Genomic DNA, 21,132 nt, shown 5'->3' with positions numbered 1-21,132 from the left:
ATTGTAAGCAAGCACTTGGGCTTTTTATTCAGAGGCAGATGGGGCTCTAAATAGATAAGTGACATGATCTGGGGTACACACCCCCAAGTGTTTTACTGATAGACGTGCACAATTAATGTTTGGAAACTATAGGTCTGCAGAATGAACTCTAAAATCAGCCCACCGTTTCTTTTCACTGAGACCCACATTGGAGGAGGCAACCTGAGCTGTCTTGAAAGATGAGAACTTCAACAAGCAGACATGACAGGCCTTCCTAGACTAATCGTCATTCCTATGCTAAACCTCGAAGTGTAGCAAGTGATCTAGTTGGTTAACTGAGGTATCCAGCACTGGGGGCCTTCTCCGTACTGAATGCCCATTTTCATTGAGTATTTGTCTACACTCCTAATTCCTCACTCTCTTCCTTACTAGTCCTGATTCCTTACCTGAATCGGACTTCTCCCCAGAAACAGGTTGACAGACAGATGGCTTAGAGCCAGGGCCTGTGTGCCACAGAGACACCTGGATTCCCCGTGTTCTAGTTCAGACACACAAGGAGTGTCATGAAGTTTAACAGTTGGTACCTTCCTGATTTTGATCAGAGCCAGCCTAGACTTGTTAATACCTGCTATTAAAATATTGGACTTTCTGGGAGGCACTTTTAATTTAGAAAACCCACTAACAGGGGCTGATTCAGGATGGTAATCTGAGAACATACATTTAACTCCTTCTTGCAAACTCCCACTTAAGTCACCAAAGGAATGTAACAAGAAAACTCTGTATTAGTACTAGAAACTGAGGAGAGAGAAAGGCTGCTACCTTCAAATCAAAGTGTGAGCAAGTAAGTGAAATGAGTCAGGCAGAGGAAGACAAATTCAGAATCTGACTTATATATAAGGAAAAAAAATCAAGTTCATAAAAAAAAAAAGAGAGAGAGAGAGAGATCAGACTTGTGGTTACCAGAGGTGGAGGGTGGGAGAGGGGGAATTGGAGGAAGATAGTTAAAAGGTACAAATTTATAAGATTAAAAAGTACTAGGCTGTGATAACCTATATAAGAATCTAAAAAAGAATGAATGTATACATATAACTGAATCACTTTGCTGTACACCCGAAAGTAATCAACATTGTAAATCAAAAATCAAAAAAAAAATTTTTAAGTACTAGGGATGTAACGTATGACAGGACTATAGCCAACACTGCTGCGTGGCATGTAGGAAAGTTGTTACGAGTAAATACTAAGAGTTCTCATCACAAAGAGAATTTTTTTTCCTTTTTTCTTTTCCTTTTATTGTATACATTTGGGAAGATGGATGTTAGTTGAACCTATTGTGGTAATCACTTCACAATATATGTAAATCAAATCATCATGCTGTACGTCTACAACTTATACAGTGATGTATGTCAACTATTTCTCAATAAAGCGGGAAAAATAAAAGTGTGAACCATTGGAATGGACCCCAGCAGAAGCTCATTAACATCCCCACCCGTGGACCAGTGAGAGCTGGACAAACTACAGCCACATATAATGACGTCAAGATGGTCAGTCTCTGTTCATTGTGAACCTCCTTACTTCCGGTCTTTAATGCTACAAGGGGCAATTTCAGAATTATGATCTTCTTACTTTGCCAGTCAAGGTCATTTTGCTTTGGGGAGCAGGGTGAGGGCTGCTCACACTTCCACACTCAGTGAAGCAGGGCACAGCTCGAGCTGGCAACTGAAGGGCATCACCATGTCACTTGGGAAAGGGGCACTGACCCAGCCAACTTCATGCTGCCACAACAGAAATTTCTTTGGACATGGCTGCCCAAATCTCGCACACGTCAAAGAACCTCTAATCTGACAAAGTAAACCTCCACTAAATCTAAACTCTCCCCTTCCCCCTGTGAGTGTGCTTTTTAAGATTTGCACAGGTACCCACATAATTTGAAGAAAACGGATTTCAACTACCTGAACTAGAAAAATAATCCTAAGCAACAGAAGAACATACTGTGGCAAACATGAATAAATACCCTTCAGATCCCCTGGTGGAGAGCATCATTGACTGATGGTCCCATTGGCTGCCCCCTGGATCCACCAAGTTCACCCCAGCCTACACTTCCCGGGGACTCTTTCTAGCCAATGAGCATGGTGGGGTACTAAGGCAGGCCCATTCAGCGAGATGCTGGATTCCAACAGATGACTTTGGCTTGAGGACTCTCCATCCGCCTGGCCAAATCTTTCTTGGAACTGTATAGTCCGAGATTCTTCCTATCTCCTTTCTTCCCTCTCCTTCCATGGGTGTCAATCCTAGATCTGAAGCCCCTCCCTACCTTCTCTGGCACCAGCCCCCAGCCCTCAATGAATCTCTTGTATATCTAATCCCATCCTAGCAGACCTAAATGCATGCACATGCAGACATATTAAAAAATCAAAAAATTGTAAAGAAATCAATTTGAGGGATTAGAGGAAAGGTGCCCTTATGAAAGAGAAACAGTAAACATAGAAGACCCTAAGGCATATGCATACCGAGTTTCAAGAGAACATACCCAAAAACAGAAGCATGAAGAGGGACTAATCTGAGAATGAGAAAGATTCTCTAAGGGAAAAGCCTAATTGTTGACAAATACAGGAGGAGTGGTAAACAGCAGATTGGATGTGGCAAAATATCAGGTTCCATGGAAACAGAGCAGAGAATAAAGGCAAGAATCAAATAATAGGAAAATAATGGTCTAAAATTAAAAGGCTAGTCTTCAGACCTCAGAAAGGTTACCCAACACCAAGAAATATTAAGGAAGAGACCACACCTAGAAATAACATGGTGACATTTTAAAATTTAAAGGATAAAGAAAAAGATATAGAGGTATCTATCTAAGGAGAAAAATTCACATCGTACACAATACAAAAGAAAGTCAAAATCAGACAGAAAGCTTCTCTTCTGCAATACTCTATCCCAGAAAACAAAAGCAAATTAAAGGAGAAGATTGTAAACTAAGGATTTGACATCCAGTCATGGTATCACATATGCAAAGTTAACAGAAAAACATTGCCAGGTATGTGAGGGTTCAGAAAGTGCACCACCCATATACTCTTTATTTAAAGAAAAAAAAAAGAAAGAAAGAAATTAAGAATACCAGTAGAAGACAAAAAAATAGTGATAATTAAAGAACTGGCCAGACTATGTAGTATGATACTGGAACATTAATTTGGGCCCAAATAAAAACTGACACATTACAAGGGGAAGGGAAGGGAGTGGAGTGAAGATACAGTAAAAAAAATAGCAACTAATGGAAACCAGGAAAAACAGAGTGGTGTCTCCGTAAGGTTGTTTCTATCATCATGAAACAAGGTAATGTCCAAAATATTCCTGAAAGAAGATAATAAAGAAAAAAACGCACTTCTTTTTGATTCCTTAGGTAACTATTTACTGTCCAGTTTTGCCCAAGGCATTTCATTGAACAGCTGTTTTCTGTGTAATAACCACACTTCTATATAAACAGAGAGCCCCTGGTAATACCGTGAAGGGAATTATGGCAGTGGCTTTCTCCTTTACAGGAACACCGTTTGAAAAATCAGACAAAATCAATAGCTAAGCACGTCTAATAAATGCTGTGCAGAGTTTAGCCCATTACTTTTATGCCTTATGTAATCTTCACAACCCTACCATTATTCCTTTTACAGCTGAACAGACTGATTCCCAGAGAGGTTAAATAATTTTTCCAAAGCCACATAGCTTGTGAAGTGTATGAGCTAGGGCTGGAAATATCTCCAAATCCAAGTTCTCCATCACTACACTAAAATGCTTCATTTTCTCCAGAATAAAAGCACATACACACAAAATTGTGCATATAATTTTACTTGTAGTTTTATAGACAACCCTACTGAGTTGTTAGGAACCATTAATACATGTGTATGAACAATTTCATCACATAAAATCATCCCTTCATAACTCAAAATATATGGACCCTTGCAATTCAGTTTATAAAGATATAGATACACACACATCTGTAATGCAGTACTAGAGGTTCTGCTCCTAATACGGCTGAGCAGCTTCTTTTGGACCAACCCTCCTGTTGTTAATAGGTATAAACTCTGGACAAAATACAAAAAACAACTAACTGAATACACTGGAGAATGACCAGAAGCAGGCAGAGTTCACACTTCAAAGAAAGGAATAGCACTGCGAAAGTCTTCCACTTTTACAGTTTTTAGTCCCTACTCTATACCTTGCCAGGCAGCTAGAACTCTGATGGAAAAATTGCAGAGTATTGTTGATAAGAATTCAGGGAAATCACTGCTGCAGGAAAGTGAGGGAGGAGGTCCTGGAAGGCAGAGCCAGAGTAGGTAAGCCAAAAATTCTGTCTACATTAACTCTGCCCCCTGAACCACACAGGCACAGGGCAGACTCTAAGCAGCAACTGAGATATGAGGTGCTGCCCACCTAGAAAAGGAGTTTAGGGTTTGAGTCCAGCCAAGTTAAATGCCTAATAGGAAACAAACAAAGAGCAATACTCTTGAAGGCATATAACAGAATCCAGAATCTCTGTAACATCATTCACCATATCTAAGATACAACCTAAAACTATTTGACATGTGAACAATCAGGAAAATGAGATCCATTTTCAAGAGATATCAACAAAGACTGAGCCTGAGATGATCCAAGTGTCAGAACAAGCAGACAAGGATTCTAAGGCTGCTTTTTCAAGTTTACGTGGAACATTCATCTAGACAGACCATACACTGTGTCATAATACAAGTCTCAATAAAATTAAAAGGACTGAAATCATAAACAGGCTATTTTCTGACCACAGTGGAATTAAAAGTAGAAACCAGTAACAATAAAATATTTAGGAGAAAAAACAAACATTTGTTCTATGTTACGCCATCCATAAAAATTAACTCAAATGGATTAAAGACTTGAACTTAAGACCTGAAACCATAAAACTCCTAGAAGAAAACATAGCGGTAAGCTCCTTGACGTAGGTCTTGGCAATGATTTTTTTTCAATCTGACACCAAAAGTAAAAGCAACAAAAGCAAAAATAAACAAATGGGAATACATCAAACTAAAAAGCTTCTGCACAGCAAAGGAAACCATCAACAAAATGAAAAGGCAGTCTACTGAATGGGAGAAAATATTTGCTAATCATGTATCTGATAAGGGGCTAATATCCAAAATATATAAAGAACTCATATAACTCAACAGCAAAAAAACAAACAATCTAATAATAAAAATGGGCAGAAGATCTGAATACTTTTTTCCAAAGAAGGCATACAGATGGCAAACAGGTACATGAAAAGATGCTCTACATCATTAATGATCAGGGAAATACAAATCAAAACCAGAGTGAGATATCACCTCATACCTATTAGAATGGCTGTTATCAAAAAGACTAGAAGTAACAAGTGTTGGCAGGGATGTGGAGAAAAGGGAACCCTCCCTCATGCACTGTTGGTGGGAATGTGAATTGGTGCAGCTACAATGGAAAACAGTATGGAGGTTCCTCAAAAAATTAAAACTAGAACTACTATACAGTATAGCAATCCCACTTCTAGGTATTTCTCTGAGGAAAACGAAAACATTAACTTGAAAAGCTATACGCACCCCCATGTTCACTGCAGCATTATTTATAATAGCCAAGATATGAAAACAACCTAAGTGTCCATCGATGGATGACAGATGAATGAAGATGTGGTAAATATATACGGTGGAATATTATTCAGCTGTAACAAAGAAGTAAATCTTGCCATTTGCAATAACGTGAATGGAACTTGAGGGCACTATGCTCAATGAAATAAGTCAGATAAAGACAAATACTGTATGACCTCTCTTAAACATGGAATTAAAAAAAAATTTTTTTTAATTAAAAAATCCCCTCAAGCTGATAGATAAAGAGAACTGATTGGTGGTTGTCAGAGGCGGGGGGTACAGGGTGGGAGAAATGGGTGAACTTTTTTTCTTAGTTTAAATAAATTGAAAGTTTAACATTTGCTAATTAGACAACATACTTCTAGATAATCCATGGGTCAAAGAATTCAGAAGGAAGCTAGAAAATACTTGGAACTGAATGAAAATGAAAATACAACATGTTAAAATTTTTGAGATGCAGCTAAAACAGTGCTTAAAGAAAAACTTACAGCTTTAAATATTTATACTAGAAAAAAAGTCTAAAATCAATGACCTAGGACTTGCCTTAAGAAGATAAAGAAAAAAGAGCAAAGTAAACCCAACCTAAGTAGAAGAAAGGAAATGATAAAGAGCAGAAATCAATGAAATTAGAAACAATTAAAAATCAACAAAGCCAAAAGTTGGCTCTTTGAAAACAGATCAACAAAACAATAAACTCCTAGCTAGACTGATCAAGAAGGAGAAAACAGAAATTACCAGTATCAGAATGAAAAAGAAGTTACCACTACAGCTCCTACAAGATGTTAAAAGGACAGAAAGGACTATTATGAATAACTTTATGTCCACAAATCTGACAACTGGGGTCAAATGGATAAATTCTTTGAAATTATAATTTACCTAAACGACACAAGATGAAACCCAAACTCTGAATAGCCCTATATTTATTAAAGAAATAAGTTATAAGAAACCTTCCCACAAAAAAAACTTCAAGCCCAGAGGGTTTCACAAATTAATTCTATAAATCTAATAATGAAAAAGAGGACAGTTAGAATTTGGTTATTAAAAAGTCACCTTTAATAGCAACAAGAATAATGTCCAAGAGTCAACATTATACAGGTTGTAAGTGCTAGCCTATAAAGAAGCAGGAAATCAGCTCCGATGAAATTCACTTCTTCTTCCCTTTCGAAGGCTTGGCAAATAAAGCTGGATCTATCTGCTCCTTTGCCAGTCCTCTGACAGAGAAGAGCCTCGCCGCCCGCTCCTGGAGAGTGCCCCCGCACTTCAGTCCCCGGGCCGTGAGTTCACACTTGAGCTTCTCCAAACCCAGCAACTCCACTTCTGCAACAGAGCTGAATGCCAGTAAATCTACAGTTTCCTGACCAATATTCTGAGAAGAAAAAGAAAGAAAAATCTTAAATACGTCCATTCCTCTGAACAAAACTTTCTTCAATTGTCATCGACCTTCTGTTTTTCAAGAAATTTTCATTTACTATGCCATATCTTACTACTGAATTTTAATAATCATGTTATTCTCTACACATTGTCAATACATATAATTAATAAATATTAATTTTTTATCTATATACTTAGAAACAAGTATTCAGAAGAGTAACAAGTTACAGAATTCTTGAACAGATTAATATTACTTTTCTTTTTTGATTTTTCCAGTAAAAATTCAAACAGCAAAATGTACCTCACCTACCCCTACCCCCATACTATGACCAGAGAAAAGCACCCTATAAAGCCTCATTTTAATGAGATTCCTATGCCTGTGAATCTACTAACCCCATAATCCTAAGCTTTCCATTTTAATCAAATAACTGTGATTATCAAAGTTCTCACTTACATAACTTGACAAATTTAAATGCTGTTCAAAAGACTTGCAACTGTTCTATCCACCAAGTACCTTTATAGACTTTAAGACAAAATTAAATACTTTTTTTTTTTTAATTAAATATTTCTAATGACAGGTGCTCTGCAAAGAATGAAAACATTCACCACCTAGGGGTTTTTTTTAAAAAACATATTCAAAGGTCAGTAATTTTCTCTCACAGTAAGTTGTTTTTTAAAAATATTGAAGAACTCTAGGGACAAACTATCTTTCTAGGTGATTTTTTTTTTTTTAAAAAGTCCATTTTGTTAAGATATCTGGAGTGAATCTTGGCTTCTTTATATATGGCCAAATCCTAAATCACCACTTGTGTGTCTTTGGAGAATCACACATGGTTGTACATGATTATTATGAATACAACAGCTACAACAACATCAAGAACAAAATTTCCACAGTTAAAAGTTCAAAGACTGAAAGTCAAATCAGGTTTTATTCTATTTTCCTTTCTTCATTTTTCCAAGACTTTGGTTAGGATAAACTCCTAGCATATATGAGTAACATAAAAGCTACATGCTTATAATTCCAGAGGTGGTGTAAGGGTCAATTTAAAGCCCTTAGCATAAAAAATGTCACTATCTTCCCTAGAAAGGGCAATATGTGCATTTTTGCTTGTTTAACCGGCACAAGTAGGGAAGGTGCTGGTTAAATAAATAATGATAAGCTTTGTGTTTACCAAAGAAGCCAAGTAGTTCAGGTTTCATCTATCCTAAAAAGCAAATCATTAGACTGAAGAGTAAACATTAAAGATTTTTGCTGGAAGTTAAGTCCACTAAAGGCGGCAAATAACTATTTAAGGAAAAGCATGCACAATGAAAATAAATTTTCAAAATGTTGAGTGTGGGGCTTAAGATTTAATGATAAATTAAAAAGAAGCTGCTCCTCTTCTACAGGAAAGATCTTCACATCCAACTGACAAGTAACTCACATGAGAAAGAAAAACTAAGTAACTAGAAATTTAGTGATAGGAAAATAAGTAAATTTTATCAAAGCTAAAAATGCCATCTATCATAATATGCCTTATTAGTGCATGCATTATTAAGAAAGAATAACAATACCAATTAAACTATAACGTGATATATATCCAAATTCAGAGGTATTAAAACGTGAAAAACGTGCATCTTAGAATTGATGAAACACGGAACCAAGGACACCACCTAGTGGCAAAATAGTACCAATTCCAGAGCTTTAAAAAAAAATAAAAACTAAGGATTTTTTGGGGGGACATGGCAAGTTTCACCATCATCTGTACTTCTGATTATTAAACAAGCCTTTCCACTAAGCAGCTGATGGGAAAAAGCACATCTTTTCATTTTAATGACTTACTACAGAGATTAAACTGATTTGGCTTTAGACATCAACTCTCCAAATTTACTTACTGTGCTTCCTGACTGGCTTTCCTCCAGCTTGGCAACAGGTATGTTTTCCCTATCTTCTCCAGGTGCTCCCTTGGCAGCTCTTTCCCCATCAGTCATTTCTTTGGTCTCCTGCTCCTTATTCAGTCCAACTCCAGCTGCTTCCTTTTCTAAGGGTTCTTTACTCTCTGCCTCATTTTTCTCCTGGGTTTTCTCTGTTTCTATAGCCATCTTCCTTTCCATGTACTCCTGGGTAGATGCCTCTCCCAGCTCAGCATACAAGTCTTCTGAAATATCATTCCCAGAGTCCGTCACAGGGGTCTGTAGTTTTTCTCGTGATCTAGAGTCTGCACTCAATACTCTTGCCTGCTGAGAGCTACTAGGAAATTCGGCTGCCATCTCAACACCATCACTGCCATTTTGGGGAACGTAAAAGCTCACTCCTGAAGTATTAGGTGCTTCTGCACTGTCATTATCGGAGCTCTCAGAGCCAGACCCTTCTGCAGTCTCTAGTCCTTCCATGCCCAACCTATTAGAAGCAACAAAAAGGTTTAACACCACTTACAGCTTCTACTTAAAAAAAAAAAAAAAAAAGAGTTGCAGTTTGTCCAGGAAACAGACTCTGAATAAAGGTATCGGCTAGCTTGAGATGGAGAGTAGGTGAGTTTCAGAACAAGATATTCCAGAGGTATAAAAGGAAAAAAAACTTCAGTGAGACTGGAAGCAACATGCCAAAGATCCAACAGGATCTCTTTTTAAAAGCTGTGACTCTCTTAAAACAAACTGGTTTTGCTTAAAACTTTTTCCCCCAATACTGTATGAATTTTAACTGTTGGAAATTAGATAAAATAATAAACAGTTAAAAGAAAATCCTGGGAATTCCCTGGCGGTCCAGTGGTTAGGGCTCCGAGTTTCCACTGCAGGGGGCACAGGTTCGATCCTTGATCAAGGAGCTAAGATCCCACATGCCACATGGCACGGCCAAAAAAAAAAGAAAGAAAATCCTGTTTTATTCATAATTGCCCCAAACTGGAAACTACCCAAACCTCTAACAACTAGAGAATGGATGATAAACAAATTGTGGTACAGCCACACCAGGCAACAATACTTGGCAATAGAAAGGAACGAACTACTGATACATATAATACCATCTGTGGATCTCGAAAGCATTATTGTAAGTGAAAGCAGCAGACATGATGACATTCTGGAAAAGACAAAACCATATGAACAAACATCACACCAGTGATCAGGGGTTGCCAGGAATGGAGGTGGAGGAAGAAAATTAACTGCAAAGGGACATGTGGGAACTTCTTAGGGTGATGAAAATATTCCATAGTTTGATTTTGGTGATGGTTACATGACTGTATATTATAAAATTTTCAAAACTTGTAGAACTGTTCAAAAAGGGTGAATTTTACCACATATAAATTATACCACAATAAACCTGGCTTAAAAAAGAGAAACCCACAGGAAATACTACTATCTTTTCTCTCAGGAACATTTAATTCACATTTCAGAAAGAACACAAAAAATTCTATGCTGGACTCACAAGAGTTACATGGTGTTTAGTTAATAATTATTTTTCTATCCCCAAAGGGGAGGCCAACAAGGAAACCAAGATCCATTTGCACTTATCATATTCTAGAACTCGGCCCAAGGGAACTGAGCTGGTAACCAGAGGACCAACTGGGAAGGGTGGGAGAACTGTAAGAAGAATGGGTAAGAAAAAGTACTGTTGTGCTTTTCACCTGCAAGTGCAAAAGTGGTGAAGAGAGGTCTGGCAAAGTGACCAAAGACCTCAGTGACGACTACGAAAAACCACAGAGAAAAGAGAACAACCTGGAAAGTAAAGCCATGGCTTCCACCTGGAATTTTTGAAAGTTAACTCTTTCAACACCTAACAGTAATTCAAGTATAAATATGTGATTTCCTACTGTAAGGAAAAAAATTATCCTTTAGTTTCTATGAATGGCACTTATGGCAGAAACCATTACTAATGTATACAATGTGAGAATCACTGAAACCTGAACTGAAGCACTCTGGAAAATTTCTGAGCTTCCATCAGACTTTACTTAATAGTAGTATGTTTATTCCAGGTAGATAAGAAAAAAATAGAGTAGGTAAGTTTCAGAACAAGATATTCCAGAGGGATAAACAGAAGGAAAAAAAATTTTTTTTTCTTCAGTCCTCAAAGATCTATTTGAAATGAAAATGAACATACTTACCAAAAGCATTTCTTTTTCTCTGCACTGGCTGCTCTGTCTGTTTTTGATTTGTTAGGCCGTTTCCGACTCTCACGGATTTCTGCCGATACCGTCTTGCTGGAGGCAGCCCGCATACCTAACCAGACATTTTAACAACTCAGTTTCTACTATCAGGACTAAGTTCAATTAAAGAATTTATAAATAATCTGGATTGCAAAACAGCTGCAATCTAAAGCTCTAGATTTAAATTTCTTAACATACCAAAATTTAATCCAGTTAAAATGAGACTAATCTCAAATTTACACAGATTTTTTTTTTTTTTTTTTTTTTTTTAAACTTTGGGTTTATTTATTTATTTATTTATTTATGGCTGTGTTGGGTCTTCGTTTCTGTGCGAGGGCTTTCTCTAGTTGCGGCAAGTGGGGACCACTCTTCATCGCGGTGCGCGGGCCTCTCACTATCGCGGCCTCTCTTGTTGCGGAGCACAGGCTGCAGACGCGCAGGCTCAGTAATTGTGGCTCACGGGCCTAGTTGCTCCGTGGCATGTGGGATCTTCCCAGACCAGGGCTCGAACCCGTGTCCCCTGCATTGGCAGGCAGATTCTCAACCGCTGCGCCACCAGGGAAGCCTACACAGATTTAAGATAAGCATTCTGGCTCTTGAACCGCATTTTTAAAGCACCATGTCCAATTTGTAATTTTGAGGCTGACAGATTCATACCTATCTCTCCTCAAACCTAACGATTCATCTCCTTGTGCTTGTTATTTGCATACAACTGTCTTTCCCCTGTTATGCCATAACCCTTTTGATAGAAAAGACTCCTTATTCAATTGAATGCACAATAGCCCTAGCATAATGCTTTGGATGCTAAAAACATAAAAGTTAATGAAAATCATTCTCATTAAAAACCGTTTTTTAAAAAAGGGACCTAAAACTGGAAGCAAAATGTTGGGGTCTAGGCACCTCCTGAAGACTTAGCTTATTCCCATGAAGCACAAAAAGTATTCTTACCTGGGGCCCATGAGCCCACAGAGTTCAGGGGTCAAGTATGTCAAATGTTGTGTGAGTGTATGGGTTTTTTCCCTGGGTTGTAAGATATACTGTATTCATTACTGAGGGGAGGAATTCCACAGCTTCATCAGTTTCTCAGAAGTCTGTAACCCAAAAAGGCTTAAAAACTGCCCTCTGTGTGGAACAGCTGGCTTCAGGGACGCCTGCTGATGGCACTATGGAATCCTCATTCTCACCTCGGAGGACGGAATCCTCCAGACGCTCGGCCATCTCATGGCACTGCTGCTGGTAGTCGGGGCTGGTGAAGCAGTGCCTGGGTTCTGCAAGCTTCCGCTGCAATCGTTCCAGGCGCTTTTGCTCCTTTTCAGCTTCTCGCTCGGCTTGTTGTTTTACCCATTCAGCCATTCTGGGGATGGGAGAGAAGAGATGTAAGTGAATGGCTATATTATGCACATGTATTTTTATATATAAAACACCCCACCCAGACAAATTAATGCACTCTTGTTCATACTGTGATATTCCCTCAGAAAGGTGTGCCATGCTTACTACTAGCATACTGTTATGGGCTTGACTAAAAGCCAAAGATAACTATTAAATTACAGAAAAAGTTAAATCTGATAACAACAAATTAGAGCATAAGTATTTCAAGTTTACATTTCTGATATGCATGGCATGTGTACAATCACTAATGATAGAAAAGTATGTTTCTTAAAAAAAAATAAAAACAGGTGGGCATCTTACGCTTTTTCGTGATTGACATCTCGCAGTCTCCTTCCACTGAGATCCCGGCAAGCTTCTCGATTGGTTGTCTTCTCAATCTGAGCACCAAGTGCTCGGAGCATAGAGCCAAAACCTGAGCAAATATGTTTGGAGAAAGCAGGTTAAAAAAGTGTTCAAGGATGGACAAAAGCCAAATTTGTGAAAATAGTATTATATCACAAGACTACAGGTGATGTCTACTTTCTTTTCAGTTTTAAAGGAAATGTACATCAAGATTCTAACCCAGGTAGCAAAGGTAAGAGTACTGATAAATCTGATTCAATCTCATGCTTTTTACATTTCCTCTTATATTTCTGCAATATTGTATCAATACCTGCACCACTGGGCTATTTTAAAGGGCTTTACCCAGTGCCAGAAATCCCAAGATTCCACGATTAAGAATTTTAAAAATTATATGGTGAGATTTTGCAAGGAGGCAATTTTAATCTGTCACTGGCTGATACAACAAGCTTCATTCTTATTGACACAATTTCAAACAGCAGGATGATTATAATCTGAAATGTTAGCTCTTTGAAAACCAAACCGAATCACCACAGATTTTGAGAAAGCCTAAGGATTATATGTTAGTGCATCAGGAGAAATACCAAGAACTGTTCATATTCCGTTTTTGCTCTTTTAGTTTCTTTTTTCTCTTCTAAGATGAGTTACTACAACCAGGACCTTAATCTACCTCAATCTGTAAACCGTTGTATTTCATAAAGTGACTTTAGACCTCCCTTGGAACTATAATAACTAGGCAAAAATCTTGAGAAAAGCACAAGGAGATTTGATTGTTTTGACACTCATCTGCAAACTGGACAGAATAACAATCACCTCTCTTCATCTAATCCTCCCTAGAGTTTGAGAGCCTAGGGTGCCTAAGAGCGATCCAGCTGGAGAAGGTGGGAATTTTATCATACGGTATCTACCTCAAAAAGAATAAAAGAGAAAATATGCAAAATTAGATAAGCAAACAAAGGATTTCACAAGGCAAATCGAGTATGGTACATTACAGACACCAAGGAGTTTGTTAATTTAATACATATGGCTACAGAACGCAGATGTGTCACAACTAAGCCATCAACATTCATGTCCTACCTCCTTTTCCACCACGAAGTCTGGGTTCCAAACTATAAACAGCTCCATGCTGCACTGTGTCACTGGTATTAACGAGCGATCCATTGCATTTCACAAAGTAGCATTCCACTGGAACATCCTAGAGACAAGTTTGGGGTTCTTTCAATACTGTTTATGAGACAATACAAGTTTCTTGCAGGAAGAGACCTAGCTTATCTTTTTATTACTTCAGTTACAAGGAGATAGTATGTGTTCAATTAATATTTGTTGAATTGCAAAAATGGAAACTACTAAGAGAAAAAACTCATTTTATATGATGTATTCTAGGTACGATTTCTTCCTAATACTTAATCATGATATACAGAAGAACTTTCTGCCTTTTGGGTGAAAATTAAAACTGCTCTCGGGACTTCCCTGGTGGTCCAGTGGCTAAGACTCCACACTCCCAGTGCAGGGGGCCCGAGTTCGATCCCTGGTCAGGGAACTAGATCCCACACGCCACAACTAAGAGTTCGCATGCCACAACTAAAGATACTGCATGATGCAACTTAAAAAAAAGATCCCGAATGCTGCAAGAGCCCACACGCGGCAATGAAGATCCCACGTGCTGCAACTAAGACAGGCACAGCCAAATAAATAAATAAATGTTAAAAACAAAAACAAAAACAGAAACAAAAAACCTACTCTTTCTCCTTCTCTAATAGGAAATAGGGGTCAAGGTAGAAGACTATTCAGGGCTCAGATCTAGTAACTCTGAAGGTCCCATTTCCTCTGACTTTTTAAAACAGGTAGTATCAAGTTGAACACTGAGTGGCCCCAAGTTTAAAAGTGACATCTTGAAAAGTGTAGATAGGGATAAGAAGAGGGGAGAGGAGGAGACAAAAGTATGATTTTTAATATACTACCTACATAAGCTTTAACAGCTTTAGGACCAGCTGGCAGCTGGTGCCTCATCTCTTCTGCCAGCATCCCCCTGAGTTCCAGCCAATCACTGCAGAAGCCCAAGTACACTCCCCCAAACCCACTCTATGTATTTCAAAAAAATTCTCAGATCAAATGATGAAAAGAAAATATAAAAACTGTAAGTCTTTCTAAACAAGTTTCTAATGCCATAAAATGAGACAAGAGAGTAGTATTCTCCAAAGTTATATGGAACTTAGGAGGTTGACAATTAAATCTGCAACATGAAGAAAAGAGAGACCTAAATAGGAATAGAAAGGAAAAATGCATTGCCGGCATCTTCCTGAAGCGGAAACTATGAACATTCATTCTGAACCACATCATACAGCTATTTCAATGGGACCCATTCATTCATTCAGCAAATATTAAGTACCTACTATTTGCCAGGTACTTTTCAAGTGCTGGAATACTACCATGAATACTACAGTGAATACAGATCCTGCCTCAGGAAGCTTACATTCTAGTGGGGGAAGACAAATAATGAACAAATTATATATTATGTCAAGTAGTGATATGCAGGGTAAAGGGGATAAGATATGCGGATGGGTGTGGTGGTAATCTATTTAATATACATAGTCAAGGAGAGCCTCTCTCATCAAGTGACATTTGAGCAGAGAATTAAAGAAAGTGAGAGAATGAGCCATGTGGCTATCTGGGGCAACAGCATTCTAGACAGAGACAAGAGAAAACGCAACAGGAATGAACTCAGAGCATTCAAGGAACAACAACACAGCCAATGAGGCTAGAATGAAGTACACAAAAGGGGAGTGATACGGCCTTCAAAACCATTGTAAGGACTCTGGATGTTACTCTGAATAACACTATTGTAGAGTTTTGAACAAAGTGAGATCTGAGTCATGCTCTTAAAGTATCACTCTAGCTGTTAAATTGAAAGTAAGATTATAGAAGCAGAGAGATCATTGAGAAGCTATTGTGATAATCCAGGTGAGAAATGAAGGCTATTTGTACCAGGGCAGTAGTGGCAGAGATGATGAGAAATGTGAGATTCTGAGGATACTCTGAAGGTAAAGGCACCAGGATTTGCTAATGCTCTGGGTGAAGGGAGTGAGATCAATAGAGGAATTAGAGATGATTCCAAAAATCTGGTTTGATAAATGGGAAAATGGAGTTGTCATTCATTAAGAGGGAAAAGGAAGTTTGAGGGAGAAAATTAGTCTCATCTCAGATATTTTACTTTGAGATGTTTACGGCACAGCCAGATGGAGATGCCGAGTAGACTGGTGGCTATACAAGGCTGGAGTTTGGGGAAGAAGTCTGCACTGGGGATTTACATTTGAAAGTTGTCAGCATACTGATGGTAGTTAAAGCCATGAGTATGGATGAAATCACTGGGATGAGGGAGGGGCCCCTCCAAGATTAGAGTTCAGGGTGATGAGGAGGAAGCTGCAAAAGAGACTGGAAAGGAGAGGCCAGTGAGGTGGAAGAGAACTGAGAGTGATATCTGGACAAGTGAGAAAAGTGTACTCCGGCGGGGAATGGTCAACTGTGCAAACTGGCACTGACAGACAAAGCAAGATGAAAACTGCAAACTGATCACTGGATATGGCAACATAGAAGATATTGACCAGTAAGACAAAGAGCTGTTCTATTGGAGTGATGGGAACAAAAAAGCCTAACTGGAGTGGGTTCTAAAGGAGAAAAGTTTTATGTTCAAGAATATTTTTTTTAAAGAAAATCAGAGAAAATAAGGTGATAGCTAGAAGGGATGTGGGCTCACGTTTGTGCACTGGTAGGAATGATGCTGTAAAAAGGGAAAACACTGGAAAATACAGGGGAGAAAGAACTAATGCCAAAATAAGTCTTTCAGTAGGTGAGGGGGAGGGGTTACTGTACAAAGTAGAAGATAATTGCAAATTATTTGTAAAATAATGACCGTTCATCCACAGTAACAGACAAGAAGGCTGAATATACAGCGGGTACCTACCAGAGGCACTGGTGTGACGATGCAGAAATTCTCTCCTTACCGCTTGAGTACAAAGTATGGTCCTTGGGATGGAAGAAGTCTTGGAGATTTAAAGAGAGAAGATGTGAAAAAGTAATCTAGGAGAGTGAAAGAGTGATGAACTGAGCAGTGCCTCTCAACCCTTTTCACACCATGGTATACACAAATAATATTTGGATGACACTCTAGGGAAAATGAGCAAAGCTACTAAAGATGTGTTGAGATCCTGGGTTCTGTCCAGCTGCCCAAGGACTACTTAGATCAGTATTCTCAGCAGTCCTGCAACCCAGTGGAAGCATGCTCTGGATTAGAGAAATACAGTAGAATTGCCAAGCACCACTAAGGTTGGTGTTTGTGAATTTGTAGTGAGACTGGTTTGCGTGATTAGTTCCCCTACCACAGTCACTGCCCAGATGCCAGGGAGAATAGGTGGAGAGTTGGATTTAAATTGACTGGAGTTTTCCCAGGCAAACATGATATCAGGAGAGAGGAGCAAGGGAGCTCAGGCTATATGCAATGATGTGATTAACATGAAGGACTATTCTTGCCTATAAAATACTGTCCACTTTAAAGAGTTGTAAAAATTAAATGAGACATGTAATATACCTACTATATGTTTAATGTTTATAAATTAAAAGTTATTTTAGTTTCTTTTAATATCTTATATATCCAATGGGTATGGTATTTCTAAAATCCTAAATAACTTTAAAAGACTTTAACATGAAGGCTGAAAGATTATACATCATGCATCATACTTCATTTCCAAACAGAACTGCTTATTTAACGAGACAACTGATGAACAAAACTGCATTTTCTACTTGTTAAAGATTCTTGTCAGTTAATAATCACTAATACAACAAAATAACAAAGAAAATTTAGAATCAATTTAACTGTTTTTAACCATTATAAAGCATTTCAAGCACAAAGTACTATGTGTGTCTTAGGCCAATCAGCCGAAGGCCACCAGAGACAACATATAGTTCAACAACTCAAATTTCTTGACTCACTACAACAAGAGAGGGACTGCACACCAGAGGAATTATGAGGTGTCTCACCAACAAATAAAAAGATATAGTTATAGGATTTGGGGCGGATGGAATTTAGGTAAAATTTAAATGAAACAATGTTTTGAGAGGCTCACAATAAAGCAGGGCTGTGTGTATAAGGGTCAACATCAGGTCTAGACTGTGAAGGAGATCCAGGCTCCTGTTTCCTTGGAAACTACAAAGTTAAGATAAATGTGGAATGTTGTGTCCAGAAACCCCTAATCTGAAGCTCTGCACCTGGGAAATCAAGAGTGCTTCTCTACGTCAAAGTGACTTAGATTCTCAAGGCAAGAGTGGGATGCTTCCTACTGATATAACTTCCAACAGCAGTTTATTCTTATAGTCTATGATTTTTGAGGTAAGGTTTCACAAAGACTAAAAAAGAAGCAGACTTTCAAGGAAGTCATTATGACATTTCATCACTGTACCATGTCCTTGGGAGAAACACTGTTTCCTATTAACTTTGCAGCTAGCTTTATCTGTGTGTTATCCCAGCCTGTTGAAGAGCCAGGCTGATTTTTACTTTCTCAGGGAGAGCTAACACTAACTTTATCATGTGTCAGAATAGTTCTGTTTTAAAAGGCATAAGCATGAACTTGAGCTATTTTTATTCGTTCCAGTATCTCATCAAATGCCCTTTTATAAGTTTTGTGTTTTTGTTCATATTTGTTATGGCCATGTGTCTTAAGTATATGAATGAATCCATTCGTTTATATTTCTTGCTTATTTTAAATTATTTTTTCCAAGGCTCCTCATAATTAAGATCTTATTTTTTTCTGGTCTCACTTTGGATCAACTGTCAGTAAGTTTGAAAACTGGTCATCAGATAAAAGTTATTTTCAGAGATATTAAAATCCAACTATTTTGGAAAATATTTCCCCATTCAGATGGTAAAAACATTTCTGACAGTTTTTAAACTGGACTGAAGTCTAGGAAGAAAAATGGGGAAACTGAAAAACCACATTATTTGCAAACAGACATTGCTTCTTCATGGAACCAATCCAAGTAAAGATTTGGTTTAGAGGAGATCAAATGTCAAAATTAAAATTAGATTCAGCGAGACCAGCATATTCTTTAAATAACTGAATAGGTTTAATATCTTATAGTTGGTAAAAGCTTGCTTACTTGATAATTAAGTAAATCACACATGTAACTTTAGAAGTCAATGATAGGTTTTCAAAAATATGCCTGGGCAAATCAGAGCATCATAATGATTAGTGAAAACATCTACATGACAGGCCCTAAGAATCATGCCCTCGACATGACCTATGTGAGTGCTTGGCCCCGACCAGTGACCAGACAAATCCATTTCCTTCCCAACCATCCTTTGGCCTGGGTTTGGATATGACATACTTCTCTAGGTTGGAGCTAAGAGGGCTGTGTTATCAGTGGACAAAAAATGCACGTCATATAAGCACAGAGTGAACGTAAGGAAATGAGCCTTAAAAATCATCTGGTCCAACTGCCTCATTTACGGATGAATACCAAAGTGTATTCTGTTAGTCCAGACTGAGGGCCGGACTAAACGCCCGTGAGCGGAGGGGTTTTTCTCCCTTCTGTGAGACAAAACCACCACAAAACAAAAGCAAAGGCAGGCCTCAGCATCAGTTTGAAGCACCTTAAAACCCTAACCCTCAGCCTCAAAAACTGAGAACCCCAAAGAATAGACGTGCCCCCGACAGACCCTCACCGCACGTAATCCTGCCCCTGTCCTGCTTTCCCATTCCTTCCAGGAACCACAAACCTCACCTGATCTTGGCAGTGTAGGTGGATAAAATCGCGTACGGAGCGCGGGGCGGAGGCACACCACACCGCCTTGCATCCGAAGCTGGGGCTCCGAAGCCACACCAGGGCCGCAGCCTCCGCCATTTCACCCAGTCGCCGAATCTCAAGACTCCCAGAAGCGCTAAGCGCCACAACCAGCTCGGCGTATCTTGATGACGTTAAGCTCGCCCTCCAGCGCCCCGCCCCTCACATCTTCCGCTCGTCCCGTTCCTCCCCTGGGGATAGTCACGTGACTTGGGACGCCCGAGCCTGCGGCCTGGGGGAGGGGAACAGGAAGAGCCTGGCAGAGGCCGATAAGACCGCGGAGCACCCGGGCGAGGCGTTGCTAGGAGAAGTTGCTAGGGCGGGGCTCGAGGGACTCTCTATAAAAGGCTAGCGAAGGGTTAGGTTTCGAGCGTTCTGGCTGTAAGCGATAAGTCGGTAACTAAGCACCTCCCTGTGCCGCAGGCTTTGGCCCTTTTCCTCAAGTCTGTGTAGTTATTTTTGGGTCGCAGGGAATCGTGGCCTGAGAAGGCGCTGCTCCCTGGGGGCGTGAGGAGGGAAGCTTCAGTCCCGGAAGCGGTTTTGGGGGGCTGCTTCCTCGGCTCTGGGGAGCTCCCCCAACCCTAGGGGCAAGGGAAACGGAGGTCGGGAGGTTTCTAAACAACAGCCCTGGGCGGTTTTTTCCTCCCGGTTTACCAAGCATTCTCTTCCTTTGCGGAAACTGCCAACCTCTCGGTTTCGCCAGCCACGCTCAGTTTATTCGTACTTCCGCCTGTTTGCGCTCTGCGTTAGCTTCACTTCAGCTCTGTTTTCAAAATATTTCACAGCAAGTGGGCCCTTGTGAAAGGCAGTGGCAGGAGTGACGCTTATAGAAATGCTGCTTCGAAAAACCCTGCCATAACTTTCATTCCGCACCATGGAAACACACTCGCACACATTTGCATAGCCTAACTTTAAGGCTCTGGGAATCCGAAGGAGCCCCTTCATATTTAATATGCTGAGATTATGATATTCCTAAAATCCTGAAAAATATAAAGGCGACGAGTGTGAAGATAGGAGGGTTCTTAGGAGATATCTTTGCCTGTTAAACACAAATATATCCGCCCACAGAATCGAATTCTCTGCCGCTCAGGTACTTGGCAAATGAAACTCTGCTGAAGGGAAAGCAACAGAAAATTCAGAAATCATTTTAACTGTGGCGGTATGAGCAACAATAAAATTTCAAGGCCTCTGAAGTTACAGACTCTGTTGCCTTTATTTCACTTACACAGGTGGAAAAATGAGAAAGTGGCTCCACGGGGGTGCCAGGAAATAAAGAAAAATTACACAAAATAACAAAGATGCGGTGCTAGAGACCAGTGTTTTGCAAAGAGGGTGACATGGTGACCCTGGAGTCAGTAAATGTCTCACTAAGTATGTATCTTTCTTTTTTTTTTTTTTTTTTTTTTTTTTCCCCATATGCCTAGTACTCACTTTATATTCTTTTTTTTTTTTTTTTTCACACACACACACACTGT

General features: G+C 39.2%; 1 protein-coding gene across 1 annotated transcript; it reads right to left on the bottom strand.

The window, feature by feature from the left end:
* Positions 1–6,636: 6,636 nt before the first annotated feature.
* On the bottom strand, positions 6,637–19,784 carry SDE2 (SDE2 telomere maintenance homolog). Its single transcript, XM_059905468.1, has 7 exons — positions 19,598–19,784; positions 13,901–14,018; positions 12,785–12,896; positions 12,280–12,449; positions 11,054–11,168; positions 8,853–9,357; positions 6,637–6,972 (listed from the first exon to the last, which is right to left on the bottom strand). The coding sequence occupies exons 1-7, from the start codon at positions 19,715–19,717 to the stop codon at positions 6,751–6,753; spliced, it is 1,362 nt and encodes a 453-aa protein (XP_059761451.1). The 5' UTR covers positions 19,718–19,784; the 3' UTR covers positions 6,637–6,750.
* Positions 19,785–21,132: the final 1,348 nt, after the last annotated feature.

The sequence above is a fragment of the Balaenoptera ricei genome, chromosome 1 (assembly GCF_028023285.1).
Source record: "Balaenoptera ricei isolate mBalRic1 chromosome 1, mBalRic1.hap2, whole genome shotgun sequence".
In the NCBI taxonomy this organism is placed as follows: domain Eukaryota; kingdom Metazoa; phylum Chordata; class Mammalia; order Artiodactyla; family Balaenopteridae; genus Balaenoptera; species Balaenoptera ricei.
The sequence above is the reverse complement of the archived record's forward strand: the minus strand, read 5'-3'. Positions and strand labels throughout refer to the sequence as shown.

Bases quoted from the DNA above. Each gene is read 5' to 3' on its own strand.
- SDE2 (XM_059905468.1), bottom strand. From the start codon at position 19,717: ATGGCGGAGGCTGCGGCCCTGGTGTGGCTTCGGAGCCCCAGCTTCGGA. The intron at 9,358-11,053 runs GTAAGTATGTTC...TGCTTCTAATAG, and splicing joins GAGAAAAAGAAATGCTTTTG to GTTGGGCATGGAAGGACTAG. The intron at 6,973-8,852 runs GTAAGTAAATTT...TTTTCTTCTCAG, and splicing joins AAAGCCAGTCAGGAAGCACA to AATATTGGTCAGGAAACTGT.